The sequence below is a fragment of the Oryctolagus cuniculus genome, chromosome 1 (assembly GCF_964237555.1).
Source record: "Oryctolagus cuniculus chromosome 1, mOryCun1.1, whole genome shotgun sequence".
Taxonomy (NCBI): Eukaryota; Metazoa; Chordata; class Mammalia; order Lagomorpha; family Leporidae; genus Oryctolagus; species Oryctolagus cuniculus.
Window position 1 is genome coordinate 115,228,210 of NC_091432.1, and position 23,232 is coordinate 115,251,441.

Sequence of the window (23,232 nt, forward strand, 5' to 3'; positions counted from 1 at the left end):
GGGATGGCAGTGCTTTAGCCTGGGGCTTTAAGCCTCTGAACCATAGCGCTGGCCCAGCTTGGGTGTATTTGAGGAGGAGTAGAAAAGGAGACTGAAAAAGTGCTTGGGGGCAGGTGTGAATGGCCTTGAAGGAGCTGCTGGAGTTTGGACTTCAGGAAAAAGGGAATCCCTGTAAGTTTTTGAGCAGAAGGAAAACAAAATCAAGTGTGTGTCTTAGTAGGAGAATGAAATGGAAAGCAATCACCTGGCTGTTTCCAGCTAAGTCAACACCTGGTGAATTTCACGGGCACCAACTCGCAGACAGAAGGCCCTTTGATTCCCAGGTATTGCACCAGCACCCCATGCAATCAGCAGATGTGGGGAACAGACCACACGGTAAATGTAGGTTGATTCTCTAGTCATCGGAGACCTGTATACCTTCTGCTATTCCCACCTGTGTTTCTATGCATTCTAATACACTTACAAGATTACAGGAAACAACTGGAAAAGTGATAGGCAAGATGGCCCTTCTCCGGGCCCCTAGCAGAATTTAATTTGAAACTGGTCCACTGGCTTGCAGTGAGAAGTGCCAGGAGGACCCCTTTACTTTTGTTTCTGTAGAAGTGATTTCTTTTCACTTCCTTATACATTGGGGTTAGATAATAAGCTCAAGATCTGGAAAATCTACCGGTTCTTATGCATAGACTCATTGCCGACTCCTGGAAATAAATTGCCATCCTCCCAAGCCTTGACGGGCGGTGTCAGAAAATCCTACAGACAATAGCATTCTTCTCGTGGAAATGTAAGATATTATTAAGTAGCCATGGACAACCCACACCCTCTACAGGAGGCTGAAGGAGATATCACCCTCACTTTCCTGTGGTGTTATCAAGGGAGCAGGAGACAAGGCGCAACAATAAAACATCACCCCAAAATAAGGAGAAGACATTCGCAAGAAAGCCATAGCTTCTACACCCAAGGAGGCTTAACTATAAAAACTGGAAGTGTCTGGAGGGAACCCCATGGATAAAAAAATAAATATATTTAATTACCACTTAATTAAATTATATTGTAATTTACCTAATTGTTTGCAGTTTAATTACTGATTTAAATTATACATATGACAGCAATTATAGTATATATCATATATATAATAGGGACCAGAATTGTGACACAACTGGTAAAGTTGACACCTGCAACACCGGCATCCCATATGGGCACTACTTTCTGTCTCACCTGCTAATGGACTGGGAAAGCAGCAGAAGATGGCCCAAAATGAAGCTATTGGCTCCTGGCTTTGGCCTGATCTAACGCCAGCCACTGCAGCCATCTGGGGAGTAAACCAGCAGATGGAAGACCTCTCTCTCTCTCTCTCTCTCTCTCTTCTCTCCTTCTCTCCCTGTAACTCTGACTTTCAAATAAATAAATCTTTTAAAATATACATATAAAATAGTAATTATGTTATATAATAGTAATTATGTATACTACCATGATTATATAGAATTATTGATTTCTCAGGGGCCGGCATGTGGCTCACTTGGTTAATCCTCCGCCTGTGGTGCCAGCATCCCATATGGGTGCCGGGTTCTAGTCCCGGTTGCTCCTCTTCCAGTCCACCTCTCTGCTGTGGCCCAGGAAGGAGGATGGCCCAAGTGCTTGGGCCCCTGCACCCGCATTGGAGACCAGGAAGAAGAACCTGGCTCCTGGCTTCGGATCAGTGCAGCGCTGGCCATAGCAGCCATTTGCGGGGTGAACCAATGGAAGGAAGACCTTTCTGTCTGTCTCTGTCTCTCTCTCTTTCTAACTCTACCTGTCAAAAAAAAAAGAATTATTGATTTCTCTATATAGATATCAAAGACAAAAGCTTTAATTTGTAGTCTCAGTTCATCTGACTTACTATGTCACTTCAGGCAAATTCTTTAACTCTTTATTTTTAAAAAAAATTATTTATTTATTTATTTGAAAGGCAGAGTTCCAGAGAGGCAGAGGCAGAGAGAGAGAAAGAGGTCTTCCATCCACTGGTTCACTCCCAAATGGCCACAACGGCTAGAGCTGTGCCAATCCAAAGCCAGGAGCCGGGAGGAGCTGGCCAGTGTGGCCACCTGGGAGTAAACCAGGGCATGTAAGAGCTCTCTCTCCCTCTCTCCCTCTCTCTCTCTCTCTCTCTCTCTATCTCTCTGTCTCTGTGCCTCTGACTCAAATAAATAAATACATCTTTAAAATATATATAAATGAATATTCACAAGGATTGAGAAAAATCATCTAAATAATCTAGTAAACTAGAAAAGTAAAAGGTTGACATCACCACACAGGGATGTTTTATGATCTCTCCCACTCTTTCTCACCCAAAACCTCACAACTGGTTGACCTACCAGTACTGCCCACTTGTGGTAGAACAAATTTTGTCACCAACACACAACTCACACCTCTATAATCATGGTGACATACGTAGTCTCCAAAATGTTCCGCCAGGAAGTGTTTTGGGGGTAGTTAACTAAAAGGGGGCTCCCAGAGCAGCTGGGGAGTTGGTACACGTGAGGTCACAGAGCCACCGCCTCCCCTCTTCAAAAGAAACTGCTCCTCTCCACTGATTTCAGAATCCAGAGGAAGTGGACAGAGTATCACAGCAGCACAGCACAGTATGTGGTGGAGGGTGGTGAGCTTGCTGTCCTGGCTCCCCGTGCAAGGTAAGCACTCAGAGCAAATCTTTTCGTTGCTCAGGTAACTTAACGTTTTGCCCAAGGTGTCTGTAATTCAAGCAACTGCGCTCATGGAGGACCTGCTATGGAAGACAACCCAGGTAACTTTGCTAATAACTTGTAGCCACAGCACAATCACACATCTAAGGGATGGTACCGATTTATTTAATCTCTTGTTCAGTTGCTAAAGGATACAGAAGGATCACTGTAGTGTGTGTCTCTGTGGGATCCGGGTTATGGAAAAGTACAGTTTATTCATCTTTGAAGGTTATATCAGTTGACAGACATCAGCTTTAGATGTTAAAACTTCCTTGTCGTATAAGTATTAGCCTAGTAATTCAGTTCCTTAAAATGAAGATGGTAACAATGTTTGATCTGCCTGGATTTCTGTAAGCATCAACTGTCTATGTAAAAGCACTCTATTTAGTTCAGAGATATTTGTGAGTCCAAGGGAAACTATGCTTATTTTAAAGAAGTAGTATACCTTATACTTTGCTATGATTTTATCTCTGACATTTATTCAAATATTACATTTTGAAAATTAAAGAAAGACACAGTTCCCATGTTAGCTCAGGTAGAGTTGTTACTATCTGGGACAAGGGACAAGGTAGTAACCTTGGGACAAGGATGCAGGAAGCAGACCCCAGAGTCCCTAAGTGCCCGATTACAGCTTGTACCAGACTCCAGCAAGAACAACCGCTCAGAAACCCACTGCTGGCCTCTTTGTGAGTATGTCTGTTCCCTCGTATCGAATCTGTGGTTCTGTTCCATGAACCACACTCCTTCTTCCAAATTTGTGTTCACTGCAGAATGGCATCTAAAGGAGCTATTTTACAAGACTCGATTGTCTAGTCTTTGCAGCACTTCAATTTCTTATTTTACACACTTCAATTAGTGCCTTCGTTTTTGGTCCCCAGTCCCTGAGGCACTTAACAAGGATTCAATTTTGGTAATGAATAATATTAGTTTCTCCAATGAGTGGCTTAGAGAATAGCTAATACATTCAGAAAGAGTGCATTTAGACATCTAAAATGACAATGGTCTCGATTACGCCAAAGTTTAGAGTTTTAAACGGGCCTTAATTTTTATTTCAAGTCATTTTTATTTCTAGTCATTGCCTCATAGAAAAATATCTCATAAAAGTAAGTTTATAACAGCAAAAGTCAGGTTTTATGCTAAACCTAAAGCAAGTCTTCTAGAACATAAATTACTCAAATACTATTTATATAAACTGGGATTACTGTGTCATGCACAATACCAGGTACTTTGTGTGAGTTACAGTTAATTCTAACAAAATTACTGAGGCAGGATTGATACCCCCAATTAACAGATGAGAAAACTGAAGTTAAAAGATGTTACATAATCTGACCAACTTTGAACAACTAGAATGGATCAAAAACTTCAGCCTATACAGCACACGGCAGAAGTGTTATCTCCCAATATTTATTAACATTGGAGTGTGTGTGTATGGGGTTGTTTTCAAAAATGAGTTTCTTGATGCGGATCAAAAGTTTGAAAACCACCAGCTGATATTGTGTGGGAGATTCAATATTGAAAAATCCAATTTCAAAACCAATCCAAGGAGCCACCCAGAGGGCACCCACCCTCAATCGCTGACTGTACTCTAAACCTGTCCAGGCCCATCAGAGCCCCTAGGAGAGAAGGAGCTGACCATGCTGCTTTCTCATCAATAAAAAGGCAGCACATCATCAGTTTTGGCAGAATGCAAAATGGTTATTCACTTTAGCAAATTAAATTACAGAGAAATCACTGTGACTGCTTCAGCTCTGCAGCTCCAGGGACTGCCAAGTATTTGCACACACACAAACCATAACCTTGAAGCCTGCTCTCTTGCCAAGGCTAGTCTTGGAATAAATAGTTCCTGAGATGGGTAAAACACAATAAAAAGAAAAATTTTTCAAAATGCATTCCATTTACCTAGACTGTGGATAATGGAAATGTCAAATCCACCAAATGTTAAACTGTCCATCTTGGTTATTTAGCGAAGAGCAGGATACAGAAAACACAAAGGAAAATTGAAAACTGAGTAGTTCTTTCAATCATTCTGACCAGGACAAAATCATGTTGTTGAGATAGCTTCTTTGAGTCTATGGAGGGCTAGAAATAATTTGATTTTGACAAATATGATTTATTTTCACACATGTAAGTTTTTTCTATTGGTTCTATCTAAAAATAATGAAAATCATTTTTGTAATGGTCCATAGTGAAAGTGAGTTTTGCTTCATACCACATAATGGTATGTAAATAGGACTCTGGTTCAAGAATTAGCTTTTTGTGTGTCTCTGGTTTTAATTTAGCTCTAGTCTTTATTATTTGATGTAAAAATTACAGAGGAAAGTTAGCAACCTGCTAAAATGTTTATCCCTGAATATATACCTTTATTCATTTTTCATCCGTTAATTCAACCAATACCTCAAATTTTACTTTGAGCTATGTCCTGGGAATATAAAATGAATGAACAGCCAACAACGTTTCCATGAGGAATTTGTAATCTATCCATTGAGATGCACCTGTGACCACATAATTAAAAAGCGAGTACTAAGTGCTAGTTACAGATGTATATTCAAAGGCTTTGGGAATCTAAGGGGGACAGTAAGTCATCATGGGGATGCTGAGGTCAGGTTGGAATTTTTCCTAAGTAGGATAATTTGAGTTGAGTTTTCAAGTTGAGTCTTGAAGGAGTTAAGAAAGGCCATGTAGAGCAAGAGAGCAGCATGGACAAAAGGCAAAGTAGCTCCCGGAGCCTGGAACTTTCTAGAAATATAAGTGGTCATTTGTACCGAGTATCTGGAAGGGAGCATCAGCAGATGGCACTGGAGAGGGTGAGTCCAGTCACCTGGAGTTTTGGCCTGATTCCTACAGTTAATGAGAGCTGTAAAAAATATTTTAATGAAGGGAGAGGTATGCTCAAATTCATGCTTTTAAAACGTAATCCTAAAAGCAGATGCAGATAATGAATTAGAGGGATGAGAGACTAAAAGGGAGTTATTACAATGGCTCAGGAAAGAAATGATGGAGGCCTCAACTGAGGCAGCAATAGTATTGGAAGAAGAGGAATAAGTTGAGAAAAGAGACATCTTGGAGAGAAAAGAGGCTTGGGCACCTGTCTAGCATCTGTTATTCAGTGGTTGATGATAACATTAATGAATATAAAAACCATCAGAATGGGGCACGTGACATACCTGTATTAGACATGGATGAAACTCAGAGGGCAGTAGAGATAAGGAGTTCCAGACGGACATGCTGAGTTTTGCGGCCCTGCAAGACAGACTGTCTTTGCTTTGGTTTTACATTTATTGCATGCAGTAATGGGCTATTAAGTCACAGAATTTTTTTTCCAGTCTACTATGATTACCTGTAGTAAAGACTGCACACAGCAACACCCCAAATCTTAGACTGGGGACTCTTAAGAACTACACTGGTTTTATCCATGTGTGTTTTAGTGGGTGGCTGTGGCTGTTGCTTGTCTGTTAGCTTGAGAGTTAACCACCTGTGCCTTAGCATGAAACCATCCACTGATAGGATAATTAGTTTACAGGATTTGTGATGGAACGTGGTGATGCTGATCATGGGTTCCTTTTCCCTATATAAACCAGTCACAATCTATATCACCAGGCCCTACTAGCAGTCTAGTAACACAGGCCCATGCTTGGATGGATAAATCCAGTTGTGGCAATAATAATAAAGTGTCAAAGTCAATAAATCCACTTAGTAAGCACAGCCTACCAGCAGGAAGTGGCAACACCACAAGGAGAAATGCCAGTCATGATGAAACTCTCTCTGCTCGGCATGTGTGGGGACAGGCAGAGCTAATTTGCAGAGAAGAACTCTGAGAAACAGTTGGGAAAAACAAGGAACTTGGCACATGGGGTCTAGATAGCAAGGGCTATGGGCGGATGAGGACACATAGGTGTTCAGAGCCTACAGGGGAGGAAGTGGTGAGCAAGACGGATGCCTCAGGCCTCACCCCTCTCACAACAAATGGGAAAGTCTTCCTCCAAATGTAGGTGAGAGAAAATTCTTGAATGACAACTGAGTTTCCAATGTCAATAAGAGGATCATGGGCAACTTTCCTTGAAAGGTAGGCCACCAAAACACACACAGCAACCTCCCCTTTCACCCTCTAACAAGGCTAGACACATTAACGCTATTTTTAAGCATTACATTTGAAGCAAAGCTTGGTGGGCCTGTGGCTTCTCACTGGGGTTATTCTTCCTTTCTACAATGATTTCCTGTTTCTAAATTAAACAGGGGGTCTACATAAGACTGCAAGATAACTGGGCCTGCAAACCAAAAGCGAAGCATGCAGCAAAGAGAAAAGGAAGCAGCTTCTATTCTATGTCTCAAATGTAGCCCTTTCCACTTGCAACTTGAGCATCTATAATTGGGATCAGTCTGATCAGCAGCCGGGTACAAAATTCTCGAGGGCAAGAACAAATACTGTTCTTAGGATATCCAATACGTTATGCTTAAAGTCATACCACATTTCATCATAATTTTTAAGATACTGTAAGAGGTAAAGAACACTGACTCATAAACACATATCTTAAGAGAAAGACACTTATTTCTAAACAGGCTGCAGATAAGTCTTACCACTATCACCTTACCAAATGCGATCTTGCTGTCTAGACAATCATTTCACCAAAGATAAGAACATGGGCAAAGCTTCTAGGTGCTAACTTCCAGTCTGAAGGATAAAATGAAGCAAGTTCCTTAACTTGATCTTAATTCTACCGTTAATTCAGGAGAAATTTCTTCTAGTAACTTCTCTCCTTTTTCTACTTTTCTCAGTATTCTTTTTTTAAAGATTTATTTTATTTATTTGAAAGACAGAGTTACAGAGAAAGGTGGAGTCAGAGAGGTCTTCCATCTGGGGAGAGATCACTCCCCAGATGGCTGCAACGGCTGGAGCTGTGGGGAGCAGCCCGGACTGGACTGAGTTACTGGAATTGGGACTTGTTCTGTGCATCTGCTCTCCCACAATATGGCGCTGGGAGAGAAGTAAACTGCTTCCGCACAGCTGCCTCCAGTTCAACCAATAAACTGTAGGACTTGCTACTGATTGGAGGAGAGCAGCGTACTCGGCGTGTGGGCAGCCGAGTTGGGATTGGCGGAGGAGGACTATAAAGGAGGAGAGAGACGGCATGCACCAGGAACATCTAAGGGGAACATCTAAGGGAACACCTGTGCAGCCCCCAGAGAGCCGGCCGGCGGTGTGCTGCTCCCCTGCGGAAGTGGGGAATGTGGCCAGGGGAACTGCCCTTCCACGGAGGTGGAAGGGATAGTAGCCAACCCGGGAAGAACCAGCAGCAAACCCGGGGAGGGCCGAGCAGACGAAAGAACAGCGCAGGGTCCTGTGTCGTTCCTCCACGAAGAGGGGGAGCGACAGGAGCTGTGCCAAAGCCGAAGCCAGGAGCCAGGAGCTTCTTCCAGGTCTCCTCATGGGTGCAGGGGCCCAAGGGCTTGGGCCATCTTCTACTGCTTTCCTATGCCATAGGAAAGAGCTGGATCGGAAGAGGAGCAGCCGGGACTAGAACCGGCACCCATATGGGGTGCCAGCGCTTCAGGCCAGGGCTTTAACCCGCTGCACCACAGCGCCGGCCCCCTCAGTATTCTCATTAACAGCAAAAGAGCAGATATCTGTCCTTTGCCTGCACTGTAGTGCTGTTGTGAGAATTGACATTAAGCCACTACATTTCATGCTTATGCTGTAATTCTTTCTGCAAGGAATGAATTTTAGAGAAATATCAAACAGTCACTGCTCCTAGCAGCTTCTGTCTGTAAAAAAACAGAACAATGCAGAGAACTGGGGAGTAAAGCAGCCATCATCATCAGGCATGAAGGATGTTAGCTCAAGATTCAAACCTTGGCTCAAAAGCTGCCTCACCTCTGAGTTTTGATTTCCTCATCTCTAAATTGGAAAAGCAATCCCTACTCTACAGGATTACTGATTCATTTTTAACACTTATTACAGGGGCCGGTGCAGTGGCTCACTTGGTTAATCCTCCACCTGCAGTGCCAGCATCCCATATGGGCGCCGGGTTCTAGTCCTGGCTGCTCCTCTTCCAGTGCAGCTCTCTGCTGTGGCCCGGGAGGGCAGTGGAGGATGGTCCAAGGGCTTGGGCCCTGCACCCCCATGGGAGACCAGAAGGAAGCACCTGGCTCCTGGCTTTGAATCAGTGCAGCGCCGGCCATAGCGGCCATTTGGGGAGTGAACCAACGGAAGGAAGACCTTTCTCTCTGTCTCTCTCTCTCTCACTGTCTAAAACTCTACCTGTCAAATAAAAAAAAAATACTTATTACATTTATTTGAAATGCAGAGTTAGAGAAAGAAGATGGGCCGGCGCCGTGGCTCACTAGGCTAATCCTCCGCCTTGCGGTGCCGGCACACGGGGTTCTAGTCCCGGTCGGGGAGCCGGATTCTGTCCCAGTTGCCCCTCTTCCAGGCCAGCTCTCTGCTGTGGCCAGGGAGTGCAGTGGAGGATGGCCCAAGTACTTGGGCCCTGCACCCCATGGGATACCAGGAGAAGTACCTGGCTCCTGCCATCGGATCAGCGCGGTGCGCTGGCCGCAGCACGCCGGCCGCGGTGGCCATTGGAGGGTGAACCAACGGCAAAGGAAGACCTTTCTCTCTCTCTCTCTCTCTGTCCACTGTGCCTGTCAAAAAAAAAAAAAAAAAGAGAGAGAGAGAGAGAGAGGGAGAAGATGAAGATGGCTGCAACAGCCAACACTGGACTAGGCCAAAGCCAGGAGCCAGGAGTTTCTTCCCAGTCTCCCATGTGGGTGCAGGGGCCCAAGGACTTGGGCCATCCTCCACTGCTTTCCCAGGCACATTTATAGGGAATTCATTGGAAGTGGAGCAGCTGGTACTTGAACCCATGTCTACATGGGATGCCAAGGTCTCAGGTGACAGTTTTACCTGCTATGCCACAATGCCAGCCCTAGTATTACTGATCTTTATGACTTAACTAGGCTTGCTATTTGTTAATGGCAAAATTTAGAGGAAGAATACAATTTGGAGGAGACAAAAGCAAGACTTTCCTTTACAGTTGTAAGATTTGATATGCCTTTTAGACATCTACACGGAGGCATTAGCTAAGCAGCAAGGCTAGAGGAGATGACCTATGAAGTGAGTGTAGGCAGTCTGACCCCCACTGCGTGGAGGCAAGAATGGAGGCTGAGAAGCAGCAGCCAGCAACTTAGGAAAATAAAGAGAAAATGATGCTTGTATTTAAGGAGCTAGGAGTAATCGGTTATGGCAATAGGCTGAACAAGACAAGGTCTGAGAATGAATCATTGGTTTGACAATGGAAAAATCTGACAAAAGCAACTTTACTAAAGTAGTGGGGTTGGAAACCCTTCTAGGAGAGGCCAGCAAAGAAGCACCCTTGGGGCTCTGATTTTAAATTATTCACTGCACTGAAACTGTTTTCTTTAAGATCCGAGTGATCTGAGTACTCGAGCTGGGGATCAGGAGAACCGGGGATGGGGTGCCGCCTCCAAGGTGACTGACTTAATTAGCGATGGGTGTAACCAGGCATCAGGGTCTTTGAGAGCTCCCAGGTGATGCTAACAGACTGCCAAGGTGTGGGACCACTGTCTTCCCCTCTTACCTAATACGGACACTGTGAGGAGTAGAGGACTCACTCACTGACTCCCTAAATCTTTGTTAACAGCAAAAATCCCTTAGAAGAAATTCCAGCCACTTCAAAGCATCTGTATTAATATTATCCTTATTACTCCATTATGGGTTGATTTCATAAAACAGAATATTTCCAAGTGGTCAAACCTAAGTAGAATTCTGGCTTTCTGCCTCAATGCTCTTTTGAATGCACAAATCTCTTTTTATTGGCTCTTTGTTGTTCATTTTAGGCTTGGCTGATGATATGGGTATTTTTCCGTTAGAATTCAAGCAAAGTGTTTTCCCATGAAAGTCAATATGAATACAAGACAATAACTCTGGGTCATGACTGCTGGAGGCTAGATGGAAGTTAATGACCTAGGAATGGAACAAACAAAAGACTCTGAACTAATTAATTCCCATGTTCTCCAAAACACTCTTCCTAATACTTGAAATTTATCACAAGGAAATAAACTCCCTTCTTGATTTTTTTTTTTAGATTTAAGCTGATGCAGTAAAACTTGTTATATTTGTGATTCATGACTTATAATCCCATGGTATTCCTCTGTTTATGAAAGTGTTTCATACCTTCATTGATAAGAATTGCCCTCATAAAAACAAATTAACTTCAAATTTGAAGAAATAATGAGAACACTAAATGTGCCAAGTCAGCAATAAAGCCAGTTTATTTTTTTTTCATCAATTTCATCAATTTCTTTTTTTGTCAAGGGAAGAAGGGGAGTACAAATTTGCAGCTTCTTAGAATCAATTGTTTATCATTCTCTGAGGGCTGTGATTTGAGGAATCAGATTCTCAGGTGCTGCGGTGGAATATTGACTTGGAAGACACCTTACAATATTGTCCTTCTAGTGCAGAAACCTTCAGGCCAGAGGGACTTAGCTACCTCCCACCAAGGGCAGCTCCACAATTCACAAGCTCACCATTGGCTATCATCTTAGTATCCCAGACACACCCGGTGTCCTTGATGGTCCAAGTTGCCCATTTTGTAAACTGAGGCTGGAAAACCTGACTCTGGGGTCTCAACTATATGCCTCAACCGACATAGTGAAGTAAGCATAGATTTGAAACCCGTGGCCCTGGGCACACATCCCAGCTACACAGCCTCTTTAAAATGAGTGAAATGGCTCTTCTTGTACAAGTTTGAAGATTAAATTAAATGTAGGTAATACTAGGGGACTTTGAAAAGCTCATAGCAAGGTGGAATTAAAATTTTGGGATGCAGAAGTGTGCAAATCTATGCATTGTACTGTCATCACATATGTTTTCCTTGACCTCTTTGCAAACCCCTCCTATGGCCTCATGCAGCTCCCGGCATATGACAGATCAAGCGCCCAATAACTGCTCAGCTTTTCCTTTCTTCCTCTCAAACCCCACCCCTTCATTCAAAGCTTGTTCGAATGTCCCCTCCTTCGTGAGGCATCTTAACACACAGTGCTTGCTTCTCTTCTGGTATCTTTTGGTATTTGCTTCAATGCCTTGGTTTCTAGAAGGAAGGTGACTACGTGATTGAATGAATGAATGAGGTCGGGCTGAGACTACGTCCCTGCCACAGTGCAGGTGTGGCCTGGGCCCACCAGACTGACTGCCCCTTGTGCTCTTGCTCCACAGCGGCCTTCCTGACTAACCATGTGGACACCATCACCGTGGAGGAAGGCCAGACGCTCACTCTGAACTGTAGCACTTCTCCCTCCCAGCCCTCCACCCTGCAATGGCTGGCCCCCTCAGGGTTCACCATTTATTTTAATGACCATCCTGGTAAGTGAAGAAAAGACAAAAAAATGTCACCAGCGGACTTCAACCCTGGGATTTCCCAGCCAGGGTAACAGGACAGAAAGCTTGTGCGTGAGTCACTCGAGGGTGGATGCAGCCCACCCACTGCAACAGGCGAATGGCATCTGCGAAGCCTGTTCCTTTACACATCGCTCTCTCTGGGGGCAGGAAGTCTGAAATGGAAACCCCACCAGAAGTGTTGCTAAAGGGGGCTTAAATGACAAGGCGCATTTCCATGCTCCACCCCCAGGTCACTTTTTGACTCTCTGCGACCATGAAACCACTGCAGCACAGTGAAGACAGGCAGCAGCCTGACTGGGTGGGGGTCTTGTCCTCATGCAGCAAACACCAGCAGCCACACCTGGAGCCCGCTGCTGCCTGGCCATCTGAGCAGTCCGCAGTCGTGGACTCTCCCCACCTGCTGATGGGCACAAACTCTCAAGATCACTAAGCAATAGAAAGGGGCATGATGGGGCTCACTTGGTTAATCCTCTGCCTGCGGTGCCGGCATCCCATACGAGCGCCAGGTTCTAGTCCCGGTTGCTCCTCTTTCAGTCCAGCTCTCTGCTGTGGCCTGGGAAGGCAGCGGAGGATGGCCCAAGTGCTTGGGCTCCTGCAGCCGCATGGGAGACCAAGAGGAAGCACCTGGCTCCTGGCTTCGGATCGGCCATTTGGGGAGTGAACCAACGTAAGGAAGACCCTTCTCTCTGTCTCTCTCACTATCTATATTTCCACCTGCCAAATAAATTTAAAAAATAAAAAAGAAAGAAATGGACAGGACGTATGACTTTGGAAAGGAGGGCAGCCATTCCTGTCTTTGCAAATGCACATTAAATGGGTGGCAGAGGCCTGAGGTGGAAGGAAGCCTGGAAAGTCTACTGATTTCTCTCTGACTCTGACCAGGGTTTTCTCAGACTCTCTCCTTCGTAATGAGACCATGTGGTATCTTCAGTTTATAGCTCTACCTGCCAAATACTTACAAAGGTCTCGAAACCAACAAATTTCATTCTTGTTTACAAAGTATAGCCTCTAAACAACTAGATATGTCTTGAAAATAGTATTACAAATTGATATTTATTGATATTGGGGGTAAACCTTGTTGCACAGCAGGTTAGGGCATCGCTAGAAATGAGTGCATCCCATATTGAATCCCAGCTACTCTGCTTCCAATCCAGCTTCCTGCTAATGCACCATGGGAAGCCGCAGAGTATGACTCCCAAGTGGGAGACCCCAAGGGTGTTCCTAGGCTCCTGGCTTTGACCTGTTGCAACCCTGTGAATGGACATTTGGGGGATGAACCAGTGGGTGGAAAATTTTTCTCTCTCTCTGACACACTGCCTTGGAAGTACATGAAAACAAACACATATTTTAGAAATTGCTATGTTCAAGACAAATACCAAATACCTTATTTCAAACAAAGTCCACTATTACTACGGGTCCCGATAGAATAAGTAGGCACTAATTGTTAAAAGTTCCAAGAAAACAACTTTAGGTAAGGTAATTCTGTTAAATAATGCCTTTTGCTGTTTTTGTTTGGGCTGGGCTTGGGGGAACTGAGAGATGAACATTCTGGAATTTCTGCAGTAGAATGGCTTAATCTAGTTCCTCTGGTTTTCCACCTGGAGTGACCTTGCCCTGCACTGAATATGTTACAAACAGGGCAGTGCCTCGGGCATCCTGTGGGTAGAGGATGTTGCCGAACATTCTACAATAGATGACGCCATCATACCATTTTCTCAGAACATGCAAATGTTATTCTGGATGAGGACCACCTTCCTTGGTCGACCACTCAAGGGTTAATTATTTTAGATTTGCTTGTATTATAAAACTTAACATTCACTCCCTAAATGGCCACAATGATGGGGGCTGGGCCCATATGAAGTCAGGAGCTTCATCCGGGTGTCCCACATTGGTGCAGGGGCCCAAGCGCTTGGGCCATTATCCATTGCTTTCCCAGACACAGTAGCAGGAAGCTAGATTAGAAGTGGAGCAGCTATGACTTGAACTGGTGCCCTTATGGGGTGCTGGCTCTACAGACAGTGGCTTAACCCACTGTGCCACAGCACCAGCCCCAGGAATTTTCTTTGGAAAAAAAAGTTATATTCATTTTATTTGAAAATCAGAGCGACAAAGAGATGGAGTGACAGAAAGAGATCTTTCATCTGTTGGTTCACTCCCAAAATGCCAGGACTGGAACAGGCCAAAGTCAGGAGCCAGACCCCACCCAGGTCTCCTACATGAGTGGCAGGGACCCAAGAACTTGAGTCATCACTATTGGATCGAGGACTCGAGGCCACGCACTCCAGTGTGGGATGTGGGCATCCCAAGCAGTGCCTTAATCACTGCACCAAATATGCACCCCTGATTGGAACTTGCTTTCGTGCCATTGGCTAAACACCTGGAAGAACTACGTCAGGGTCTGTGGGAAATGGCAAACCATAACAAACTTTTTAAAATTAAAAGCAAGATGCACCCAGCTGGTGTGTTTGTCTTCCATTCTTCACATTCATTGTGATGAGACAAGCTCCAATGAACCAGACTTCAAGGAGGTAAATCATAGGTGATTTTCACCAGGAGAGGACACAGTTCTGTAATCTTCCGCCAGCTGAACCCTTCCCAGCAGAGCACAAATAAAGCAGTCTGTGTATTTCACAGATCTATCAAAGTCCTTCATTTTCTATACTAACTTGGAGAGACATCCTGCTGGCAACACTAAAAAATTTTTTTCTTACATTCATGTAATTGATTTTTCTCCAGAAACAATTTATTTAAAGAATACACACTTCATGCATTTCATAAATACAACTTCAGTGTCGCTCCCCCTCTTCGTGGAGGAACGACACAGGACCCTGCGCTGTTCCTTCTGTCTGCTCGGCCCTCCCCGGGTTTGCTGCTGGTTCTTCCCGGGTTGGCTACTATCCCTTCCACCTCCGTGGAAGGGCAGTTCCCCCTGGCCACATTCCCCACTTCCGCAGGGGAGCGGCACACCGCCGGCCGGCTCTCTGGGGGCTGCACGGGTTCCCTTAGATGTTCCCCATAGATGTTCCTGGTGCATGCCGTCTCTCTCCTCCTTTATAGTCCTCCTCTGCCAATCCCAACTCGGCTGCCCACACGCCGAGTACGCCGCTCTCCAATCAGGAGCAAGTCCTACAGTTTATTGGTTGAACTGGAGGCAGCTGTGCGGAAGCTGTTTACTTCTCTCCCAGCGCCATATTGTGGGAGAGCAGATGCATAGAATAAGTCTTAATTCCAGTAACTTAGTCCAGTCCGGGCTGCTCCCCACAGGAGAGCAGATGCATAGAATAAGTCTTAATTCCAGTAACTTAGTCCAGTCCGGGCTGCTCCCCACACTTCAGGAGTATAGTGATTCTTCCCACTAATCCCACTCTCCCACCCCTCTTCCTCCTCCCTCTCCTAGAGTTCTGAAGGCAGCTCAGTTGAAAACACAGTATTTGTTCTTTCTTCTTCTTCTTCTTCTTTTTTTTTTTTTTTTTTTTGACAGGCAGAGTGGACAGTGAGAGAGAGACAGAGAGAAAGGTCTTCCTTTACCGTTGGTTCACCCCCCCCCAATGGCCGCTGCTGCCGGTGCGCTGCAGCCTGCACCACACGCCCATCCGAAGCCAGGAGCCAGGTGCTTCTCCTGGTCTCCCAGCATTTGTTCTTAGCGTGTGAAAATCAAAAGTGATTCTTATGATCAATCTGTGTGCATCCAATACATTTCTTAATAACAGCTCTCTTTCCCTCTTGTACAGCTTTAAGGAATTCTAAATACCAGCTGCTTCATCACTCGGCCAATCAGCTGTCCATCAGCGTGCCTAACGTCACCTTGCAGGATGAAGGCGTGTACAAGTGTTTGCATTACAGGAGCCCTGTGAGAACAAAGGAAGTGAAAGTCATTGTGTTAGGTAGGTGCCCCAGCCAGAAAACCCAGTATGAGAGACACAGTCATGAACACACTCATCGGCTTTATTTTTTTTATTTTTATTTTTTTATTTTTTGACAGGCAGAGTGGACAGTGAGAGAGAGAGAGACAGAGAGAAAGGTCTTCCTTTGCCGTTGGTTCACCCTCCAATGGCCGCCGCGGCAGGCGTGCTACGGCCGGCGCACCGCGCTGATCCGATGGCAGGAGTCAGGTGCTTCTCCTGGTCTCCCATGGGGTGCAGGGCCCAAGCACTTGAGCCATCCTCCACTGCACTCCCTGGCCACAGCAGAGAGCTGGCCTGGAAGAGGGGCAACCGGGACAGAATCTGGCACCCCGACTGGGACTAGAACCCGGTGTGCCGGCGCCGCAAGGTGGAGGATTAGCCTAGTGAGCCGCGGCGCCGGCTAACTCACCGGCTTTAAGCTTAATGTTTTAATTTAGAATTGTTGCCTCTGGCAAAGGCATTTCCTGGGCCATCTCTGCCCTCTTTCATTGAAAGAAAATGAAAGCAAGCATTGCAAGAGGCAAACCCCAGATTCAACTGTGAACCTGTGGCATTAGCATGTTCTCTTGGAGGGAACGCAAAAGCAGGAGAATTTATATTTGATGAGCTCAGATTATTTACCAGGTAGCGTACGAGGCTCTAGGGAACCAAAGATGAGGTAGGCACCCTCTCTGCCCGGAAGGAGTTTGCAGGTCCACTTTAAATGCAGTGGAGCCTTGTGGCAGTGTATCCCAACACTGAATGAACTCTGATGTTTCTGCACTGCGTCATCTGCTCACATCCTCTGCCGAAAGACCCCCTCTCTTCTGCTGGCCGGTGGGGCTGGGAGGGGCCATCAGGATGTGACAGCTGCCCCGTCTTCTGGGATGTGCCACTTCCGCAGAGGGTCAGTGGTGTCCAGGATATATGTCTTCCTATCTTCCTCTCTCTCTCTTTTTTCTTTTTGTGGCAAAATAAATCAATGAAAAACATTGCTTTTAATTGATCTCTAAGTAACCTGATTCCACACAGCACACAAAGGGATTCTTTAGACTTCCCTTGTGGAGTTATGTCCATGTGGTGCCTGCCATAAAGTAAAGGCACAGAGGGAAAGTAGCTGAGAAGATATGGGTCCCTGAGGGTTTGGGAGCCAATGTGACTCATTCACCTCAAGGTTTGTCTTCTCCCCACCCACTGACCACCTCCCACTCCGTCCAGGCTCAGGCTGGTTGTGCAACTTCTGAGCTTTCACAATGCCCTGTGTATTCCTCTACCACTGCACTCTCAACACAAGAACTTTTAGGTAACAGTGTAAGGGTGGAGACTACCACCGGACTATGTGCATCTCACAGGGCTACATTTTTTTCATCTTTGCATTGCCAGCAGTAACACATCTGGTACATACTTGGAACTAACAAGTGCCTTTACAAGGGTGCAGATGGGTGAATTAAACAGATGTGGAAGGGTACAGTTCTGGACCAAAGTGGAGGTAGAACGGGAAAGGGGAAGAAAGAATCCTAACTAAAAGGTATTTCTGAGACAGAAGTACAATGAAAAAGGACCCATGGGCTCTTTGTATGAGAAATGCACCTTGGCTATTAGGAGGGGACAGAAGCAACTTACCTGGAGGTGAGTCACAGACTCATGAAAGTTTAAGGTTGAAAAAGCCAACTCCTTAGCTTATCTTCCCAAGTCACAGATGTAAAAACTGGCACACCAAGAAGTCAGGGGACTTAACCAAGAGGTGAAGCTGCAATTCAGGTCTCTATTCTTCACCCAGTGCTCTACGAACCAAATGCAGACCCGTAGCTCATTTTAGAACTGTTGCTATAATGTAGTGTGTTCAGGGATTAATCACACACCGACTGCAAACATGCTGACCTCAGCCCAAGTAGCTGTGCAAGCCCACGAAAGCCCTTTAACAGGACTTGATTCTGGGAACGGGCAAGTAAACAAGAAGCCCATTAACTAGACTTGACCCTACAGCATTCCCTACAGATTATTAGGCTGTGTGCTTTGCTGAGATGTGGAGCACAGATAAATCTAATTTTTTTTTTCTAGCAATTCCTTCTAAGCCAACGCTGGAGGCTTCAGTTCTCAGAGGGCAAAACAGAGAAGGTGTTGTACTTCAATGCTCCACTGTGAGAAGCAAGCCCCCTCCGCAGATAACCTGGCAAGTAGGGAACGGCGTGGAGTTCTATGGTAGGTGCAGAAACAGCTCTCCTTTCTTTGTTTTCCTTCCTGGGTAAATGTCCAAGGGATTTTAAAGGTTCTGGCACCCTCTGGTGGCCGCAGGTGCCTGATGACACTTAATAATTTATCAGTTCTTTTCCAAACTATCACCAGTCAATACTATGCCTTAATCTCAAAAACCTAATCACAAATAATGAACATGTTTTTGCACAAAGTAGAAACATAAAGTGGGATATTTATAACAGCTTCTTAAAATTTGACAAAATTTCCCAAAGTAGAAAGTATCCTATAGGTATTACCTCTAAGAATAAGCCTTTTCAAAATATACAATTAAAAATACATTTACATAATATAGGCAATTGGAACATATATGATCTTCCTTAGATAGTATAGTGCTGTTTCATTCCCACAAGGAAAGTTTTAAAATATTATGATAGCATGCAGTCTAAACTTTAAGTCTTTAACTGAAAAAGGATAACTCATTGTGATGTTCTGGAGCTATTCACCATATGCTTACATTTCAACAGGCACTACCTCCAATATCTACATAATTATACATTCTTAGAGCTGCAGGGGCCCTTTCACAGCTGATGAAACTGAGGGAGGCTCAAATGGGGTTCTACAGAGAAAAGACCTAAAATCCAGATCCGATTCCCATTCAAGTGCACTTTTATTCCATTAGATTTCCCCTTTAATTTGTCTTATCCATGGAACATGAGTAAGTTTTTCTGTCTTTGTGTTTTGTAGCATCATGCTGTCCTTATATAGCATATAGGCTTTAAGTTTTTTCCATGTAATGAAGGATTTACATAAACATATCCATCCTCCTTCACCTCCTTCCCTTTGTGATCAGAGCCAAGCACACAAAAGGCAGCCAGTTAAAGTGAGGTTAGAAATCTAATATGTTTGCCAAGAAGTCAAGAACTGGTGGTCTGTAATAAAACCGAACTCACCCAATAGTGTTAAATAGCCATAACCTCATACATTCTCTTTAACTTGCTACATAGGGGACACCCACCATGAATTTGAAATGGATGGGAAAACATGTAATACCACCAGCAAGCTCCTAGTCCACACATACAGCAAAAACTCAACAGTGGACTGCATTATCCGACACAAAGGCCTGCAAGGGACCAATCTGGTTGCATCCTTCCGGTTTAAAGATTGGGGTAAGAACTAATTGCCTTTAATCATTTTTAATCATATTGCAGCATCAGTGAAGTTAAACAGGGTGGGTGAAGTCTTCCAGAGTGAGAGTACTGTCAACAAAGCTCTCCTTCATAGCAAATGGATGCCATCATTGAAATTTCTCCTCCTGAGTGGCGGGGTGGCAAGTGAGGCAACACTCAGAAGGAGCCCAGCTGTGCAGAAAGCATAGCTCAGTACTAGATGCAAATAGCTCGTACTTGCCCTTTGATAATGACAGATAATGTTAACTTGACCTTAAACACTTTGATTGCCATCCTGTCTTTAGAGAGATCCTATGAAGCATACTGCAACTTTGTACTTGACCCAAAAGGAAAGAATAGGAACAGAAATAAGTTTAAACTTGCCAGTGTAATTTTACACTCCTATAAAACATGCACAGTTACATGAAGGCATGAGTAGGTTGACTATGACTGTTTGAAGCTTTTAGTTTAACTATGATAATATTCTGAGCCAAACACCTCTGGAAGCATCAAGTATCGAGAAGAGAAGTCACCCCCATTTTCATAACCCCTGTTCTGTGATTCCTTTTCCTAAAGTCCAAGAAATGGTTTCAAAATTACATACAAGGGGCCGGCACTGTGGTGTGGTAGGTTGAGCCTCCACCTGTGGCACCAGCATCCCAAATCGGGATCGGTTCATGTCCTGACTGCTCCTCTTCTGATTCACCTCTCTGCTGGTAGCCTGGGAGGGCAATGGAGATGGCCCAGGTGCTTGGGCCCCTGCACCGGCAGTGTGGGAGGCCCCAGGGGAGGCTGCTGGTTCCTGGCTTCAGACTGCTCCAGCTGTGGCCATTGCAGCCACTTGGGGAGTGAGCCAGCAGATGGAGCACCTCTCCCTCCCTCTTTCTGTCTGCGACTCTGCCTCTCAAATAAATACATAAATCTTAATAAATAAATAAAATAATGTATACTGGGATGTGGGGTTAATGGGTGATTTAAAAATTAGATACAAGTCTAATTTGAGACAAGGGGTATCCCATCAGAAGTCACGTGGACACACAAGTCTGCAATTAGTAGGATGCTGAGCTTCCTTGCTGTAGAAGCTACTTCTCGGTGTGCAAGGAGAGTCCTGAAGTCCAAGGGCTCACATGAGTGAAAGAAGAAATTGTCGATGACAAAGCTCTTTTGTCAAACGTAATGATTACGATGCAAGGCACTCGTGGAGGGCCAGTTGGCTTATGAGAACCTCACTGTGGGAAAGCTGTGGGGGCTGTGTCTGTGGTTGACAGGCTCCCCTCACTGCCACAGGCTTTCCACAGCCACTTTCTCAGCAAACCAAAAGCTGTTATGGAGGAAGCTGCTTGAGAAGACTCCAGAACCCACAGACTGCGCTGTAGCGACATCGTACGCACCCACTCCGACCCTTATGACTCACTCTGCAGCCACGCTCCACCCGCATCAGTGGAATTGGAGCCTGGTGCTGTCTATCTACATGCCTCTGAAAAGACATTCAGATTCTTAATCAAGAGAACCAGGAGTGGGTGTTAAGGCACAGCGAGTTAAACCTCCCGTATTGGAGTCCCTGGTTCAATCCAGCTCCACTCCTTGCCACTCAGCTTCCTGCTAATGAACCAGTGAGGTGGCAGATGAGGGCCTAGGTACTTGGGTCACTGCCACCCACATGGGACGGAGTTCCTGGCTCCTGAATTTAGCCTGGGCCACACCCAGGTGTTGTGGGCATCTGGGGAGTGAACCCTTGGGTGGAAGGGAGTCTCTCCCTCTTTCTCGGTCACTCTGTCTTTTAGATAAATAAATCATTTTAAAAGTAAATAAGAGAACCAATAGTGTTTAAAACACATTTTTGGGACCAGCACTGTGGCTTAGACACCTACAGTGTCGGCATCCCATATGGGCGCTGGTTCAAGTCCCAGCTGCTCTACTTCCGATCCAGCTCTGTGCTATGGCCTGGGAGAGCAGAAGATGACCCAAGTCCTTGGGCCCCTACACCCACATGGGAGACCCGGAGGAAGCGCCTGGCTCCTGGCTTCGGATTGGCACAGCTCCGGTGGTTGTGGCCATCTGGGTATGAACCAGCAAATTGAAGGACCTCATCTCCTTCTCTCTCCCTCTCTCTCTCTCTCTCTCTGCCTCTGCCTCTTTGAAACTATCCCTTTAAAATAAATAAATCTTAAGAAAAGTAAACATTTTTACTTTTCAGGAATATTAAAATCATCTACAAAAAATTACTATGAAAAGGGAAATTGTAAATTACTTTCTTTTATGAATATAGTTATATATAACCCCAAATAATAGCTCACCATGTTTTTTCTTTTTTAAAAAAAGATTTATTTATTTATTTACTTATTTATTTGAAAGGCATAGCCACAGAGTGAGACAGAAAGAGAGAGATCCTCCATTCACTAGCGTACTCCCCACATGGACACAAGAGCCAGAGCTGGGCCAGGCCAGGCCAAAGCCGGGAGCCAGGAGCTTTCTCTGGGTCTCTCACATGGGTACAGGGGTCCAGGGACTTGGACCATCTTCTGCTGCTTTCCCAGGCGCATTAGCAGAGAGCTGGATGGGAAGTGGAGCAGCCGGGACTTAAACCGGCGCCCATATGGGATGCTGGCATGGCAGGTAGCTGCCCAACCAGCTATGTCCCTCTAAATGTTTCTAATAATAAATTAAGGACTGAATTTCATTTGAGATCTAACTGTTGATTATCTAGCCTCCACTGGCAGATCTCTACAAGCATTCAAAGAAAAATGCCACTATTGATGACTTCACTTTATTTCCTTGTCCCTTTGCTGAGTTACTACATTGACATACAGACAGTAAAAGTGCTTCGTGTATCCAGTTAGTTTTTAAAATCTCCTAACTGAGGGTGTTTTAAACATGCTTACAAGCAGGGTCCTTTCACCTTTACACTCCGTGTGGTAGGACCCCGGGCAAATGGGGATCATGCCAGCACTGTGTCCATGAGAGAAAAGAGCTGAGCAAACAGAAGTGCCCAACAGAAATGGAGGTTTCTGTAAAAAAAGAAGAAGGAAAAAAGGCCTGTATTTTATAACGTCAAAAATGATAGTAAGAAAAATGGCATTGTTTTACTTCACAAAAATCTCTTTAATGTTGGCCTTAGTAGTAAACAATTAAGTTCTCAGAATTCTTACATCCATTTACTTCCCATATGCTGTTTTGCTTGAATTACACATAAAGTAACTCAACTTCATACAAATGTACAGTTGGAAAGGGAGAAGAGTATTTTAATAGCCTTTCTGGATAATTACAGCTATTCCTCTTTGAAGCTATACCAAAACTCAACGGACTGTTTTCTAAAGATCAGTTGCTATGTGGACCTGCAACCACGTCAGTGAACCGTTTATACTCCGTTATATTAAAATCCATCAAATTCTCTTGCACTTTAAGTGGATCTTTTATTTCACCCAGCATTATTTCTGTAACACTGTGCCTTGGTCATTGGAAAATACTGATTCACTGAGTTATACAGATCTTTTAAATGTTGATACATTTCAACCTAAAAATCACACTCATCAATAACATCACTGATCACAAAGTCCGTAAGTATCTGGAAGCTGCCAGGCTCATGGTAGTGGATGCAGGCTCCCCAAAATTCCAAATGAAAATGTAGCTAATAAATAAATTTACCAACTTATTTATTGGAGACAGCGAGAGAGAACGAGAGAAAGAGAGCACATTCTCATCTACTGGTTCACACCCAAATTTACACAATGGCCAAGGGCCAAGCTGGAGTCAAAGGCAGGAGCCAGGAACTCAATCCAGGTCTCCCATGTGGGTGGAAGGAACCCATCGGGCAAGTGCAGACATGAGCAAGAAGCTGGAGTTAGGAGCTGAGG

The 23,232-nt window shown here is 44.7% G+C and overlaps 1 protein-coding gene across 1 annotated transcript in view; it reads left to right on the forward strand.

The window, feature by feature from the left end:
• The first annotated feature begins 2,400 nt into the window (after positions 1 to 2,400).
• CRTAM (cytotoxic and regulatory T cell molecule) overlaps positions 2,401 to 23,232 on the forward strand; it is a 32,544-nt gene continuing 11,712 nt past the window's right edge. Inside the window, exons 1-5 of the mRNA XM_002708347.5 lie at positions 2,401 to 2,666; positions 11,950 to 12,096; positions 15,864 to 16,016; positions 18,078 to 18,218; positions 19,217 to 19,378. Of these exons, the coding sequence (XP_002708393.2) occupies positions 2,621 to 2,666; positions 11,950 to 12,096; positions 15,864 to 16,016; positions 18,078 to 18,218; positions 19,217 to 19,378 (649 nt within the window). The 5' untranslated portion in view covers positions 2,401 to 2,620. The remainder of the gene's footprint in view (positions 2,667 to 11,949; positions 12,097 to 15,863; positions 16,017 to 18,077; positions 18,219 to 19,216; positions 19,379 to 23,232) is intronic.